The sequence below is a fragment of the Lytechinus pictus genome, chromosome 7 (assembly GCF_037042905.1).
Source record: "Lytechinus pictus isolate F3 Inbred chromosome 7, Lp3.0, whole genome shotgun sequence".
Lineage (NCBI taxonomy): Eukaryota > Metazoa > Echinodermata > Echinoidea > Temnopleuroida > Toxopneustidae > Lytechinus > Lytechinus pictus.
Window position 1 is genome coordinate 26029872 of NC_087251.1, and position 16760 is coordinate 26046631.

A 16760-nucleotide genomic window follows, 5' to 3' on the forward strand; every position below is an offset into this window, starting at 1 on the left:
CAAGCCAGACAATTAAAACCATGCGTAATCTACCTAGAGCTGAGGGCCTGTTTCATAAAGACCTGCAACTGTTGCCATTATGGCAACTACCATGGAAACCTTGATTCTGATTGGCTGCTGAGCCCTGTTACCATGGTAGTTGCCATTTATGGTTACAACAGTTGCAAGTCCAATATAAAATGGGCCCTGGACTGCTACACTACTAGAACCATCACCTGTGGTCAGAGGTAGCTTACTCAGCCCAGTAGTGATGTATTCAGTATTTTTAAGGGGTTAGCTCATCTGCTGAAGGTTAATATTTTAGGGAATTTTTCCATGTCAGGAAAACTTGTGAAAAGTTTGTACTTGGTTATTTGCTATATTGTCCCTCCAAAAAAAGTAATCCAAGAGGAGTTTTTATTAGAGGTTGGTTGGAGAGAATGGTAAGTTTAGAATGAATGGTGTATTTTGGGGAAGTAGATCTCTGCGGGCTAGCCAACAGTCAGTTGTCAGAGGGGAGAGTTCATTCCATTAATGTAGAGTTCATATAAAAAGATTAATTTGCAAGGAGTCCAAAGTTGTATGTTGCTGTTGGAAATGTATTGTAGCCTACGTTCTCTTCAACCTACGGCTTGTGTGTGTGATGTGATCAGCTACAGCCTGGTTAAACAAATATCAACTGCAGTACTTGGTTGCACTATACAAATGGGCCTATTAGTAGGATGTAAATAAATGCACTCTCAGAGCTGTGGTGCCTTCTTCTAGTCCTTCAGAATGGCAATGAGGTTAGCACCTTTTCCACATATCCTGGATACCCATCCCCGTTTAGCTTCCAGTATTGTCTCAGATGTAGAATTAATAGCAGTTATAATAAGATTTTTTTAATGCTAAACAGATGGAAAAAAAAACAGTCAAGTGTCAACCTTATTTTGAGTGTAAGGGTTCCATGGTGCTTTACAATGGACAAATACAGTTCTTTAATGAACAGAGTGCACAAGTTAAAATTCCTCCTAATGAAGTTCAGGACTCTAGTTGCATCTAGATTCATTCAAAGGTTGGTGGACTTTGGGAATCTACTCTCTGATGGTTCGTTCCATGTTCGTTCAATGACTAACATTTTTTTAATGAGAAAACAGACATTTTTCAAACTGTTGATTTCAAATTTTGCCAATTCATAGTTTCATCATTCATTCATTAGCAGACTAATGCTGTCTCTGGCTCTATTTCACTTACATTTACACTGCTAAAGAAAAACCCAAACCAGCAAAAGATAACTTGTTACTTCAAGTATCTAGGGGAGTTGAGCAGCAGGTGAAAAGGGCCAGTCTTTTTATTTTGCTCCATTGACCTTTTCATGTGGACAAATGGGAGGTCCATGTTCTTAAAAAAACATTTGGGGGGAGGGGGTCACTTGTGCTAATGAAATGACTGTTGTTTGATGTTGTTTAATCCTTATTTTTGAAATCCTGTTCTGCAGGTTTTGAGTCTTTGGCAGACTTGATCTCCAGGTAATAGTCATGTGCCGGATTTACTTTAACGACCCTTGCATTAGAAATGCTACACTTGTTATTAGCATGGAATACAAAAAAAATGTATCTGCTCTTGAATTGCAAGTTGTATGAATTATCGACTGGTGTAACTTGGATGACCCAAACTTAAAGTACCTCTGTTTTCCTGGCATTTGCTCTCAGGCTGTATCAATTGGCATTCATCAGTGTTCTTAATCTGCAAGTAAAAGTCATTAGCTGGTCATACGTTAATGAGCTTCACTCACTTCGACTCTCAGCATGTTTGTATCTTATCTTGAATCGCCAATTGCCTTGATCTACAAGTAAGAGTCTTTAATATTGCATTTGCTCTCAGGCACCTCTTTATCAAATTGGGATTCATCAGTGTCCTTGATCTGCAAGAAAGAGTAATTGGCTGGTCGTACTTTAATGAGCCTAACTTTAGAAGTGCTTCTGTTGTAATCACATTGTTTAAGGGAACAATATGAAGGAGGATACTCAAAATTACTTCATATTAAGAGAGACCATTACAAAGTCTTCTCTATTGGCAGCAGGTTGAAAGGCCTGGTCTTTGTGTTATGCACTGTTGATTTGTTCTTTTGGACAATTTGGGGGTCCATGTTTGGGATTGATGAGTTTTTCTCTGAATTTTCTCCTTGTCTGCTGTTGCTGAGGTTAATCTTTGATGGATCAAAGGCAGGGCTAGATGCTGGCTCCTTGTACTTCAATTCATTTATATTTAGATATTCCAATATTAATATACAAAGATAATATGGGAAGTGCATCAAGAAGTTTGCATATATGTCAAGCAAGGTGCTGCCTTTTCAACGAAAAACAAAACAACATTACAAAACGAATTGGTTACACAGAACATACAACACATAATACACTGATTACAACAAAAAACGATTACAATGTACAATAATAGAATACTACTTTTAAATGTGTGTCCCAGTCTTGGATCCATCTTATTATGCTGGACTTGAAATGCCATTTTAAAGGATCTACAAGAGGTTCAAGATCCTTGATCTTAGGTGTTCTTGCAATGTTTGTGGTCAAAGTTGAACACTTTGACTCAAATACAGTACTCATGATCTCATAGGAAACAGATTTTAATTCTGGAATATCATTGTTTATCTGGGGAGGTTAAGCAACAGGGGCCCGTTGCAGAAAGAGTTGAATTAAACGCAACTCTAAAAATCATGTGCAACTTGATTTTCAACCAATCAACAGCGCGCATTTTGGACTTGCGATTGATTTTTTGACTTGCGTTTAAACGCAACTCTTTCTGCAACGGACCCCTGATCCTTTACTGGCTGTGGTTTGCAAAGGCTTATTTATAAGCTGATTTGATAGGGATCAGTCACACATAATTGGTTACCCTAAAGACTGGGAAAAAATACTTAGGCCCGTATTCTGAAGTTGGGTTTAACTTAGACCATGGTCTAACTCCGTGCTAAAATTATGTGAAGCCAAACATTTCAAAATTTTGTTTACAGTGAATGCTTCTCATTTTAAGTGTGCTCTTCACTAATTATCTAATGCCTTCCCAGGCAGTTAAAATGTTTTGGGAGTCAAATGAGCTGATACATTGAACCTCTACTGTTGGAGATTAAGTAACAACTGACTTTCCATAGTTAAACCACAACTTAAAACCAGAGTTTAAATTAAACCCAACTTCAGAATACGGGCCTTAGTGAACTTTTGGTTGATACAACATAGCTCTTGAGTCACAAGAAATTCAGATATCTGCTACTTCGAGTAGCAGAGCTGCCAGAGTTACAACGTCCACTTGATTTTAAAGATATCAAGAACATTTTTTGTTTTCTAGACATAATCCATATATAATTGCCAATGTGATTAGCTGTCATTTTAAGTGGCATTGAGCAAGATATTCTTTTTCCTTCGATGTTTTTGTACTGCAGGTGATACATCAGTAATGGCTGCAGTTTATGGGCCTGGGGATATCAAACCAAATAAGGCTCTCATGGACAAGGCAACAGTAACAGTTACATACAAACCAAAAGTAGGAATGGCAGGTAAAGAAATTTCTCAATCAATTTTTTTCCTTTTTTTTTTCTTTTCCAACTAATGCTTTGGTCACATTTCATTGTCAATACTTAATAAAATGTTTTACAATATTACATTCAATTTTGCGTGCATTGTAAATGAATACAGTTTTCAGCACATTTCTTCATTTTCACTGTATCTTTGTTCATTATATTTCTTTTACACATCCTAGGAGAAATGTAGTACATACTGCTATTGACTGATTAGTGGTTTCCTCATCATCTATACTTCAATCATACATTATTGTTAAGAGATCATAACATTTTTTTGGAAAGTTAAGGCTACGTGGAGATCATGTAGTGGCCTTGTATTACATATGCAGTAGGAAGGAGTAACCTGTGAAAGGGGCCTTTTTTGCACGAAGCCTGCAAGTGGACTTTCATTGCTAATCATCGCATTTCATCAAAAATCACCACCAGAAAGTTATGAAAAGCTGCATAGCTGGATTATAGCTAGATTCTGGCTAAAAGATGCAGTATAGCCTTTTGACAAGGTGCTCAATATATACTTTCAACAGACCCCAGCCATCTTATTTATAATCTCAAATACATTAATTATTACTCATCATGATCGTATGATGTGGTTTTTTTTTTCATCAGGTGTAAGAGAGAAAGCCTTGGAGAGGATGATCAGGAATACCTGTGAGACGGTCCTCTTGACCACACTCTTCCCACGTTCTTCTGTTGATATCATCATCCAGGAGATCCAAGATGCAGGGGCTGTATCCTTAAATTGACACACATGGGTCATGATCTGAACTCCAGTAGAATTTAAACTCTCATTTAACGATGGGTAGCCAATTGTGACACAAATCTCTAACAGTACAGGGTCAATTTACCAGCTCATCTCTTACTCAAATAATTGATAATTTTCTTAAAAGAATAACTGAAATAATTTCAATTACCATTAAAGAATGGGAAAAGAGCACAGTAAACAAAAGAATTGTACAATGTAAACAAATTTTGCACATTTAATTTCAAACTTGACTTAAGAATACAGAACATTGTGCACTATACAAATACCCTATTATTGTTATTTTAAGGTAATGTGTTTTTTAAACACATGTGGACAAGGCTACCTTTCTAGTGGCTTTAATTGCATGAACATAGAACTTGAAAACAAGGTTCCTGTAATGCTTCCAAGATTGGTCCATCTGTTCATTACTAGCCTGCTTTCCATCTATTTTGCAGGATCACAATGATTTTTATAAACTTTTTGGATAATAGATTATTTGAAACCGTATTCAATTGGATCAGATTAATTGGTATTTCATTTCTTCACAACATACATTTCTTTAAATTTGCTTTTGATTTAATCTCCACAAACAATGTATCTACTTTTCCTTAGGGCATTTTCATGGAAACTGACGTGACACGGCACAATTTTACACACCTTTCATTGTGTGTATCTCTAAAACAACAAATGATGGGAGTTTGCTTTTGATAGAGTTAATAAAGTGAACCTTGCTGTATACTTTGATACTAAGTTTTTCATTGTAACCACATTTGTAACGCATCAGCAAGCAAAAATGTGTCGGTAACTGACGTTACACAAAAAGGACATGCAATTTCAGGGTGTTCAGTAAAATTGAAAGATCTCATGTCCCTGAGTAGATAGAGTAATAATTTGAATATGTGAATATACCTTTGTTACTAGGTTAAGACGTGTCAAAATATTAAATAATTTGCTTTTGTCTTTTGGGGGCTATGATAATTTTTCCACGACCATGCTGGTAACTGACATTACACTTAATTTGCCAGGGCTTCACATGAAAGTGAGCTTGATGTGGAAGTATACGTGAGTTTCTAGGAACATTTCAATAAAAAAAACTTTTTCGTTTTCTTAATTAATTTTCTTTGATTTGAATATTTTATTATTACTTGTCGGTAACTGACATTACACATGAACATCTACCAGTGCTATATGATTTTCAAAGGCATAATTCTCTTGGTACTTATATGTAAGGCTTTTTAAAATCATAAAAGTTTCATAATACTTCACATTTTTAATTGTCAAAAGATAAGAAATGTATGTTTTACTTACTCGGGGGGGGGGGGTCATAGCAGCTACATGTATTCCTATAGTAATTCAATTTTGTATTGACTGTACACATGGATTTTTCTGACTTTACACTCATTTATATTCATCAGTTTTATATTGACTTTTTAAACCTTTTCCATCTCCAGCCTCCCCCTCCCCTCAAAAAAGGCGAAATGAATAAGGGTCTCCTATGCAGCCATGCAGTGTTATTGATTTCTATTCTGGTCAGTGCAAGCAATGCTTGTTCATATCTGTCGGATTTCATTTCTCTTCATAATTTGTTTAATCATTCTCTTTGCTAATTTCTTTTTTAAGCTGTCAACAAAAAATAAACTCCAGCTTCTAAACTGAAACTGAACTATTTGTAAATTAGAAAAAAAAAACACAGTTTTAGTAGATCCATGCAACATTAATCAGAACTGTCAAATTTCACTTTTCAGCTATACTTGTAAACCAAAAACAAAAATTGTATCACACATCCACACTACTAACAGGTATAAAAACCAGGAATTTACTTTTAGCCCGGCAATGCTCAAAAGAATCCTAGAAACTAATAAACGGGCCCTGGAAACCCCCATTCATAAAAGCTTATCAAATGTTGCAGATTTAGGTAATAGGTTGGGAAAAGTACCCCCTCCCCCGAAAAACGAAGAAAAAAAATTGTCTGATACAAACAATTAGGTACTTGGTAAGTGCATGTACATACGCAAAACAATTTCATAGTAATTTTTTTTTGCACGATGGGAATGCAACTTCCTTCATAATTTTATATAGTATTCCTTGTGAACTATACCTTTTAAAAGTCAATAGCAAGCTCCTTCTGGTGTGACTTTTAAACTAAGTGAAAGACTACTGTATAACAAGTATACAATATTTCTTCACCATAAAATTGACCACACATTTGCATTTCACTACTGGTAACCAACGTTTTATCATGGTAACTGACATTACATCTCGGTAGCTGACATTACATTTTCCTCTTGGTAACTGACGTTACACATATTTAATGGTACCCTATGGCTTGATTGTTAATTGGTAATCTTTAATTTTGGTGTAGAAGGGAGGGGTGTTACCTAGAGAGGAAATCTACCAAGTTTCATATACCCGTAATATATCCTCTTTTCTGGGAAATGAGAAAAAAGAGTTCATGTTTTTTGGTAACTGACATTACATACCATATCACATACTTCATCAATGTTTGTTTATCAGATAAATGAATTACTGGTGTCTCTTTCTATGGGATTTTAAAAAGTGTTATAATAGCAAGCTAAATCACAGGCGAAAACATGGTCAAACCTATTCTTTAAAAATCTGTCAAAACAAAATATGTATCAATATACTATTTTTAACACTAATTTGTATCCTTACTTTGGCAGCCATTTTGAAATGAAAATTAAATGGCTGCCAGAATCGGAAAAAAAATTTGTCCCAGAAACTACAGGTCTTGTATTATTAAAAAACATAAAGCATTTGACATGAATATCAACTTGATTTTTTTGCCTCTGTGTCCATCTGTGGTGAAAATGCCCCGTACTGTATCTTTCAAAATACAAAATTATCAAAATGTTCCCTATTTTCATTTTGGGAATTAAAAGGTTAAGAAGTTTGAATTACTCAGATTTATAAGTCTTGGAAATTAACATTTTTTTTTGTAAAATCAGGGAACTTTTACAATTTAGATACCAAGATTTGAATACTGTATTTTTCTTGACTTTGAATAATCTTTAGCTGTTAGCATGTTGTATCAACGCAGCTTGCTTGGCCATGATCAACGCAGGCATCCCCATGAAATGTACTGTCGCAGCTTCCTGTTGCATGATGGGTAAAGATGAGGACCTTGTGGTTGATCCAACCAAGGAACAGGCAAAGGTATGTCTGATTATTCCATTTGATTTGATGTTATAATACACATTTTCAATAGGTTCTAGCATGGGGCTCAATGGGTTGTACCAAAAATATATATATACAGCAGGCAGATTGCCTTGTTGAAAATTATGATAAAGTGAAGTGACATGAATGCAACTATTCTGGGCGCAAATTGGTTACATTTACATCGCTGAGAACATCTAGTCTGCAGGCATACCCTTGGTTTTCGCAATTTGCACAGTGCATAATGCAGAGTCTGAAATAGTGAGTCTAGATTCACTATGTACTGTGGCTGACTGACAGAGGCTTTGGCGTCTAGTCTTAACTCTAGACCTGTTATTGGTTAGAGCATAACATCATTGTCTTTATTCATTCCCGCACATGTTAGTATGACTGCATATGTTAGCATTCATCTCACCTATGTTACAGCTCTAACAACCTGTACTGACCGCCTAGATAAGTTGTTACACTAACAATGCGCTAACAGAGGCCCTGTTACAACCGGTAATGTGGCAGCAATACCTAATGTTACAACAATACATTATTTACACATTGAAATAAATGTTTTGACTTCACAATCCGAAAGATGTGACTGGGATAATTGTTAGCGCTCTGCTAGGCTAACAATGTTTCTGTGTTGCCGGATCTGGCCATTTCGAAAACCTTTCTAGTAAATGTAACCCCCACTTTTTTTGTTTCCATTTCCTTTATTTTCTTTGCTGCACTATGAACATCTACTCATGATGGATACTGGCACATTAAAAAATATTCGTAGCTTTTGACAATTGTGACCCTTGATTGTAATTTTTTTTTGGTACTTTCATGATGTTCATTAATTAGTACAAATAGCACAGAAAGTCCAACGTTGCTCAGATTAACTTGTAACAATGTAATTTTATCATGAATCAAGTTATCATTATGCCTAATCCATACAATATAGGCAAAAAATGATTTTGTGCTACATGTAATTTTCTATAAGAAATTAATTCTTTTTGTAGCTTGTGACAATAATATACATTTTCCTCCATATGTTCATCGTCTTTTTAGCTCATCCGGCCCGAAGGGCAAGATGAGCTTATGCCGTGGCGTGGCGTCCGTCGTCTGTCGTCCGTCCACAATTTCAAAATGCTACTTCTTCGCCATTTCAAGTCCGATTTCAATTCTGTTTGCTTTATATGATAGCACTAGGTGGGGGATTCAAAATTTCTACACAGAATTTTGAAATTCATTAAATATGCTAATTTATGCACATTTTTCAAAATTCACAAAAAATGCTTCTACTTTATTTGTTGACCGATTTTGAATCTTTTGCTTCCATCTGGTAGAGCTTCATGAGGTTCACCATACTTCTACACAGAATTTTGAAATTTTGACCAGAGCAATATTTATGCTAATTTATGCGAAATTAATTTATGCAAATTTTTAAAAATTCACATAAAATGCTTCTACTTTATTTGTTGACCGATTTAGATTTTTTTTCTTCCATCTGGTAGAGCTTCATGAGGTTCACCAGACTTCTACACAGAATTTCAAAATTTTGTCTAGAACAATTTTTAGGCTAATTTATGCGAAATTAATTAATTCATATTTTTAAAAATTCACATAAAATGCTTTTTCTTCTTTAATTGTTGACCGATTTGTTCTTCCATCTGGTAGAACTTCATGAGGTTCACCATACTTTTACACAGAATTTTGAAATTTTCAGTAGAAAATTATTTATGCTAATTTATGCAAAATTAATTCATAAATCACAGAAAATGCCTCTTCTTTATTTGTTGACCGATTTTGATTTTTTTTCTTGCATCTGGTCGAAATTCATGAGGTTAACCAAACTTGTACACAAAATTTTGTAATTTTGTCTGGAAAATTATTTATGCTAATTTATGCAAAATTTATTCATAAATCACAAAAAATGTTTTTTCTTCTTCATATGTTGATCAATTTCAATTTTGTTTGCTTAATATGATAGCTCAAGGTTGTGATACAAAATTTCAACACAGAATTTTGAAATTGATTAAATATGCTAATTTATTCATATATTTTTAAAACTCACAAAAATTACTTATTTATTTGTTGATTGATTTTGATTATTTTTGTTCCATCTGAGAGCTACATGAGGTTCACCAAGGTTCTACACGGAGTTAAGAAATTTTGACTAGAAAGTTATTTACGCTTAATTTATATGAAATTTATTCATAGATCACAAAAAATGCTTCTATGTCATTTCTTCATCAATTTCAATTCTACAGTGCGTATAAAAAAAAACGGGACAGATTTGAAAAGTCTATAAAATTTTTGTTTCAAATTATGATCTCTATATTTTGGTGTCAATAGGTGCTCTGAAGTCTTATCCTTCAAATGCCAGTAAAATAATTTAGTTTTGTTCATGCTTGAGCGAACACGGAATGTTTTTGTCTGGGGTTAAAAAAGAGACTTGCGCCAAAATGGCATAAAATGATAAATATGATGGTCAGACTTCTTGCTAATCAGAAGACTTCCTCTTAACCTTTTCATTATCTTTGCCATAATTTTCGAATTATGCGGTCAAAATGTATTTCCAAATCTTCTTATTTGCTTGAATAGTTCTGTTGTTCCTTTTTAATATGTTCTCTTTTAGCTTTGAATATCCTTCTTTAGGCAAGAATTTTTTTTATTTAAGCCGAAGTATGGGAGAGCGTGTGTTTTTTTCAATTACTTTCATTGTGTGCTACAAAGGTTATGGTGCCATTGTACAGCACTTGGCATACTGATGGGTGGGGGCTCGGGGTGATCCCCCCCCCCCAAATAAAAAAAATCATGACCAAGAATAAAAAGTGGAAAGGAAAATAACAGAAAACATAGAAATTGAAATATGATATCATTTATTGAATATTATGTCAAAATCACAAAATTTGATATTTTAATAAAAAAGTGGAAATTTTTGCTTGCTCGCTTCACAACCTTTTAATACAATTTACCCGATCTGCCATATCTTGCTCCTTCAAAATTGACTCAACACCATTGCCATTGAAAGACATGAATCCTTTCCTGTTTGTCCTGTCAAGCACATTATTAAACTTGGTGAAGGATTCAATAACCCCTTGAAAATAGGATTCATGTCTTTTATAGGTACCATAAAATAAATTGTTTCTCATACCAGTAATAAAAGGATTTGAATAATTACACATTCTCCCAATTAATAATGCAAATCTTCTTACTTGGGTTGACAAAAAGTCTTCTTTTCTTATTAAGGAAAATTAAAAGGTAAAAGAAGTTTAAATGAAAAACAAAATAATTGAGGTAAATAAATAATTTTGTAAGTGAAATTTGACAGCATAATTCGAAAATTATGGCAAAGAAAATGAAAAGATTAAGAGCAAGTGTGCTGATTAGCCAATCATCAAATTTCTAATTTCTGCCATTTTGGCGCAAGCCTCTTTTTGAACCCCCAACAAAAACGTCCCGTGTTCGCTCAAGCATGAACAAAATTTATTTTTTTTAATGGCATTTCAAAGATAAGACAGAGCATCTATTAACATAAAAATATAATTTGAAACAAATTTTTTATAGACTTTTCAAAACTGTCCCGTTTTTTTAATACGCACTGTATATCCTCAATTTCCGCACCAATATAATTCACTACAGTGTCAACTGGGCTGAAATTAAAATTGTGTTAAATTTCGTTACGAGATGCCGGATGAGCTCCACATCATTGATGTGCTAGTTTATTCATCCAAAGCTGTTGACCTCTGACCCGAAATGTTTGCTGAATCTTGTTGCCGAGCCTTGTTGTGCCTTGTCTAATCAAAACCTTAAGAACCAAATACAAACAATCTTTCCCAAGTAAATTTAATAAAAGATGAAACATTACAGAGGATTGTATCACAAGATGTCTGCTCATATTTGTTTCTTGATTATGCAGTTTCAAAAAACTATTTCATTATTTGTAGTAGAATTCTGTGTTATGCAAGTTTGGCATTATCGGTAACATTGAGATGTAAAAAAAAAACCTTTGCTCCATTAATCTTATTTGTAAATAAATCAGGGAATAAACAGTGTGATGTTTTCATTGTTCTTATTGTGTGAAAATCTCTTATTTGCATTTTAAAGGTAGATTTTAGCTATGGCAACCTTTGCAAAATGAATTCAAACAGAAGCCAAGAAAATGACAATTAAGTGTACGTGTACCTTATTTTCAACATGCTAGGTTTTCAGCTAGTTAAAATTATTTCGCAAAATATTGCTTTCTCAAACTATACCAGAACGTACTTTTAGTAGATCTAGAGCTATGTTATGATGATATAATAATTCACCTTGTTTATTTTCAAAGACTTTTGATCCGGCCCTTGAAATTGTTTGCTGACTGCGTCTACTCTAACTTAACTCTGGGGTTTAATTTCATTATTTCTGGATTCTTTCTAATTTTGTCAGTATTTTCATCTCATTCTTATAGGATGCTGATTGCATATTAACAGCGGCCATTGACAGTTCATCACATAACCTCATCACATCTAGCATGCAAGGCAGCTGCACTGTGGAACAAGTGAGTGTTCTAAAAGTTGATTTTTAAAGCTGTTTATAAAATTATGCATAACCTTACAAAAGATTGGAGTGTGGTAAGCCAAGTCAGTGGCGTAACAGGGGGGGGGGGGCAAGCTGCCCCCCCCCCCTGGCGGATTTCACCGGAAAAATTAAAAAAAACGGGGGAAAAAGAAAAGGAAGGGGGAAGGAAAGGGGAAAGGGAAGGGGAAAGGGAAGGAGGAAAGGGAAAAATCAAAAGAAAACGAAGAAATTATCATTTTTTTTAATGGAAAAGGAAGGAAAGCGGGAAAAGGAACGAAAGAAGAACATTTGAGAAAGAATAAATCATTCCGAAATAGGCCTATGGAAAGCAATAGCATGATGGGAAATAAATTTAAAGATAACAAAATGGCAAACAATAGCGGGAAATGAAGGTAGAATGGAATTAGTCAAAAGCTAACTTGGAATACAAAGAAGAACAAGAAAAAAAAACTCTTAAAAACACGACAGGGCTGCCGAGGATTGAAGATAAAGAGCGGGAAGAAAGATGGATTGCATGCATACAACATTGTGCTATAAGCTTGCTAAATTTTATGCAAAAAAGCTACCAGGGCTTTGCCCCAGACCCGACGCAGTAGGGGCTCTTCATCTATAGGCCTAACATTCAAATGGCTCTATAACGCCCCCCCTCCCCCTGTAGGGACCCTTCCTACATTAAGCTTTTCATTTAATCATCACTGGCGTACAGGCATGGGGGGGTCTTGGTTCCACACCCAATGGGAAATAAAAGAAATTATAGGAGACAAAGTAATGAAACGAATGGAAACAATGAAATGTGTTATTTGCTGAATATAATGGAAAATCTATCACATAATTAGAATTTGATTTCAATAGGCAATTAATTTTTTACCAGCTCGCTTTGCTCGCTGGCGACTTTTTACAAATTTTCCCACATCGCTATGTTTTGCCTTCTCAAAATATTTGGTTCATTACGCAACTGGGTTGAATAAATGTGTTGTGTAAAAGCTATATCCTGTATATACCCGCGATTTGATTAAAAATAGCGACAATCTGCGAGGTTTAAATGGCTCTGATATAAAAAAGTTCCGGGGGCTCCGCCTAGGACCCCAACCGCATAGCACTGCCGTATGTGAGTATGGTAGGGTTGGGCCATTGCCCCAAAAAGTTCTGCAAACAAGAAAAAGGAGGAAAGAAAAGCAAAGGAAAAGTGTAGGACTATGATTTTATTTACTGAATATAAAGTCAAAAATATCTCAAAGTTAGATTTTCTAGAAAAGGTGATTTTTCTCTCGCTCGCTTTGCTCGCTCGGGATTTATATTAAGTGGCTTTTTAGCACATGCGCCATACTGCACCCCTCGTTTTTGTCTCACCTGCATAGCAGAGTGAGACTATAGGCGCCGCTTTTCCGACGGCGACGGCGGCGGCGGCGGCGACGGCGGCGACGGCGGCGGCGGCGGCGACGGCGACGGCGGCGTCAACACCAAATCTTAACCTGAGGTTAAGTTTTTGAAATGACAGCATAACTTAGAAAGTATATGGACCTAGTTCATGAAACTTGGCCATAAGGTTAATCAAGTATTACTGAACATCCTGCCTGAGTTTCATGTCACATGACCAAGGTCAAAGGTCATTTAGGGTCAATGAACTTAGACCATGTTGGGGGAATCAACATCAAAATCTTAACCTAAGGTTAAGTTTTTGAAATGTCATCATAACTTAGAAAATATATGGACCTAGTTCATGAAACTTATACATAAGGTTAATCAAGTATCACTGAACATCCTGCATGAGTTTCACATCACATGACCAAGGTCAAAGGTCATTTAGGGTCAATGAACTTTGGCCGAATTGGGGGTATCTGTTGAATTACCATCATAACTTTGAAAGTTTATGGATCTGATTCATGAAACTTGGACATAATAGTAATCAAGTATTACTGAACATCCTGTGCAAGTTTCAGGTCACATGATCAAGGTCAAAGGTCATTTAGGGTCAATGAACTTTGGCCAAATTGGGGTATTTGTTGAATTACAGCCATAAATTTGAAAGTGTGTTGGTCTAGTTCATAAAACTTGGACATAATAGTAATCAAGTATCAGTGAACATCCTGTGCGAGTTTCAGGTCACATGATCAAGGTCAAAGGTCATGTAAGGTCAAAGAACTTTGGCCACGTTGGGGGTATTTGTTGAATTGCCATCATATCTCTATAAGTGTATTGGTCTAGTTCATAAAACATGGAAATAAGAGTAACCAAGTATCACTGGACATCTTGTGCGAGTTATAGTAGTTTTCAAAATCAGCACTGCTGCTATATTGAATCGCGTGATGCAGGTGAGACGGCCAGAGGCATTCCACTTGTTTGTTTTTTGTTTTACTCTTCACGCTACTGCCACAAAAAATCCTGTTCACAGTGGCATACAGACCACAAAAAAAGGAATGGAAAGAGAGAAGATTGAAATATATTATCTGGATATCATGTCAAAATCTATCACAAAATTGAATGTTTGTATTACAAATGTCAAAATTTTTGCTCGCTCGCTCGCAACATTTTTTTTAGAAAGATAAATTCTGCCCGATACGCAATATCTAGCCCTCTCAAAATCGTCGCCTCATTACACCATCACGCCTGTTCATACCATGATATGACCCACTCTCACTAGTACAAGGTTAGTATGCTATATGACCGGGAAATTTTTGGCTCTTGCTTCCCCTGGCCTCCGACCCCTGTTACGCTGCTGAGCCAAGTGTGTGTCTCCATATGCACAGCTGAAGTTGAAATTTGCAGATTTTGATTAGCATTTTCAGTATCAAGACAAATCAAAACGTAGTATGTTTTCTCTTAATTTTTTTTAATGCAATTTATTCATTAATTACTTTCATAGTATGTTGATACATGTATGGTATCAGCTCACATTTTGGAACTTCGCTCTCCAGTTATTTATAAATTCTTGCATCTATAGTTTTATAAACAACTTTATGAAACATATATGCCCAGAAATGTTATATCTCCAGTAAACCAAATGAAAATGGGACTATTGTACAACTGTCCTTGCATTGGCAAATGATGTTCTAAGAATTACAATTAATTTGGATATTAATTTAAACCTATTATTTTACTTCCATCTTTTCATCATGTAGAAGATGTATATGCTGTAAAATAGTGCTTAACAAAAATAATGATACATGTATATAGCATTTATGAGGTGCTGATTTTCTAGTTGCCTATTCAATGGCGCACAATATACATGTATTACCCCGGCTTTAGCTCCAGCTGCTAAAGGTGGTTGGTGCATTCAAGGAATCAGTTCTGCTAGGTACCCATTCACCTTACCTGGGTCGAGTGCAGCACGATGTGGGTAAATTTATTACTGAAGGAAAACACGCCATGGCTGGGATTCGAACTCACGTCTCTCTGATTGATAGACGAGAGTCATAACCACTAGACCACAACGCTTCTCCTCTAATGATAGAGGATGGTTGCTTGTGGATGCATCATCAATTTCACATAAGAAGTATGCTATTTAATTTCTGAACATTCAAATATTTTTCTTTCAAATTTCAAATTTTAATTGGTAGATTCTATTTCTTTGAGAAATCTCTGTCTTCTGCAATGCAAGCACAGCAAGCAAGACCTTCATTCCATGTAGAATGTTTGGCTGCATTTTTTATGCACAGTGCTTATTTTAACATTCAATAATCCAAATGTGAAGGCAATTTGGTTTTCTTTTTTTTTTTTTTTTTTTTTATGTCTGTAAAAAAATGACCTCCTGATTTCGAATTTGACATTGCTTCACTATTTTTTCTTTTATTCTTTGTCACTTCCCATCTGCCGTAGTATCACAAGCTGATGTCAGTGAGCCAGAAAGCATGTGACAAGGTATTCGATTTCTACCGAGAAGCGATGACAAGGACATTATCCAAACCTTGATGAATGCACAGGATAACTGAAATAGTTCATTGCCAGTCCTAAGACATTTTCTGACAAGAATCAAGGATTTGTGAATCTACAAGATTTGGATAAGAAAGCTTTTATGTGATCAGTTTCTGCATCCGGAAAACTTTTCCAACCTAGTTTGTATCATGTATCTTGACTTTGCTAGAGAGCATGATTGTGCCAAGACAAAGATCGGTAATATCCAGATTTTTTTTAATTTTATTGGATTAATCAAGACGGATTCATTGGAGAGCATTGTCAGAGATTCATCAAGGCTGTTCTCGAGGTCAAAATTTTCTCACCGTCTTGTCCATCTTTATCACAGCATTTCTCAAAATAGTTTTGGGAATCATTTTTATGCAAAAGTGCGTTTTTAAATCACAGTCTAAGTCTGAGCAGTTCCTCAGGTTAAGATTAAGTCCACAATAAGTCATCAGGCAAGTATCTCTGTCATAGGTATGTTTCTTTTTTAATAAAGCTAGATATTATGGTTATGGAATGGTATTGTACCTTGGTCTTCATGTATGAAGTCAATGACTATTTTAACAATTACTTCCTTACATATGAAAAAAAATTGATGTTTTCTGCTTTGCAAATGCCTACACGTTGTTTTTATGTTAATTTTTTTTCTTTAATACCATTTCTCGTGGTTAAATTGGATTGTAATAGTCCCTTTAAATGTACATCACACACACAGCCATCAACGTTTATTTCTCTTTTAAACTCATACTGCCCCCCAGTCCCCCGCCCTTCTTTTTTTTTCTCTCAACTTCTTCATGCAGTTTGAAAGGGTCTTTTAGCTGACCAAACTAGAATGAAAACAGATTAGGTTGAGACCAA

General features: G+C 35.3%; 1 protein-coding gene across 1 annotated transcript; it reads left to right on the forward strand.

The window, feature by feature from the left end:
• The first annotated feature begins 3382 nt into the window (after positions 1 to 3382).
• On the forward strand, positions 3383 to 16419 carry LOC129265877 (exosome complex component RRP46-like). The gene is made up of 5 exons (XM_064102354.1): positions 3383 to 3526; positions 4157 to 4278; positions 7326 to 7466; positions 11896 to 11985; positions 15822 to 16419. The coding sequence occupies exons 1-5, from the start codon at positions 3427 to 3429 to the stop codon at positions 15912 to 15914; spliced, it is 546 nt and encodes a 181-aa protein (XP_063958424.1). The 5' UTR covers positions 3383 to 3426; the 3' UTR covers positions 15915 to 16419.
• The last annotated feature ends 341 nt before the right edge of the window (positions 16420 to 16760 follow it).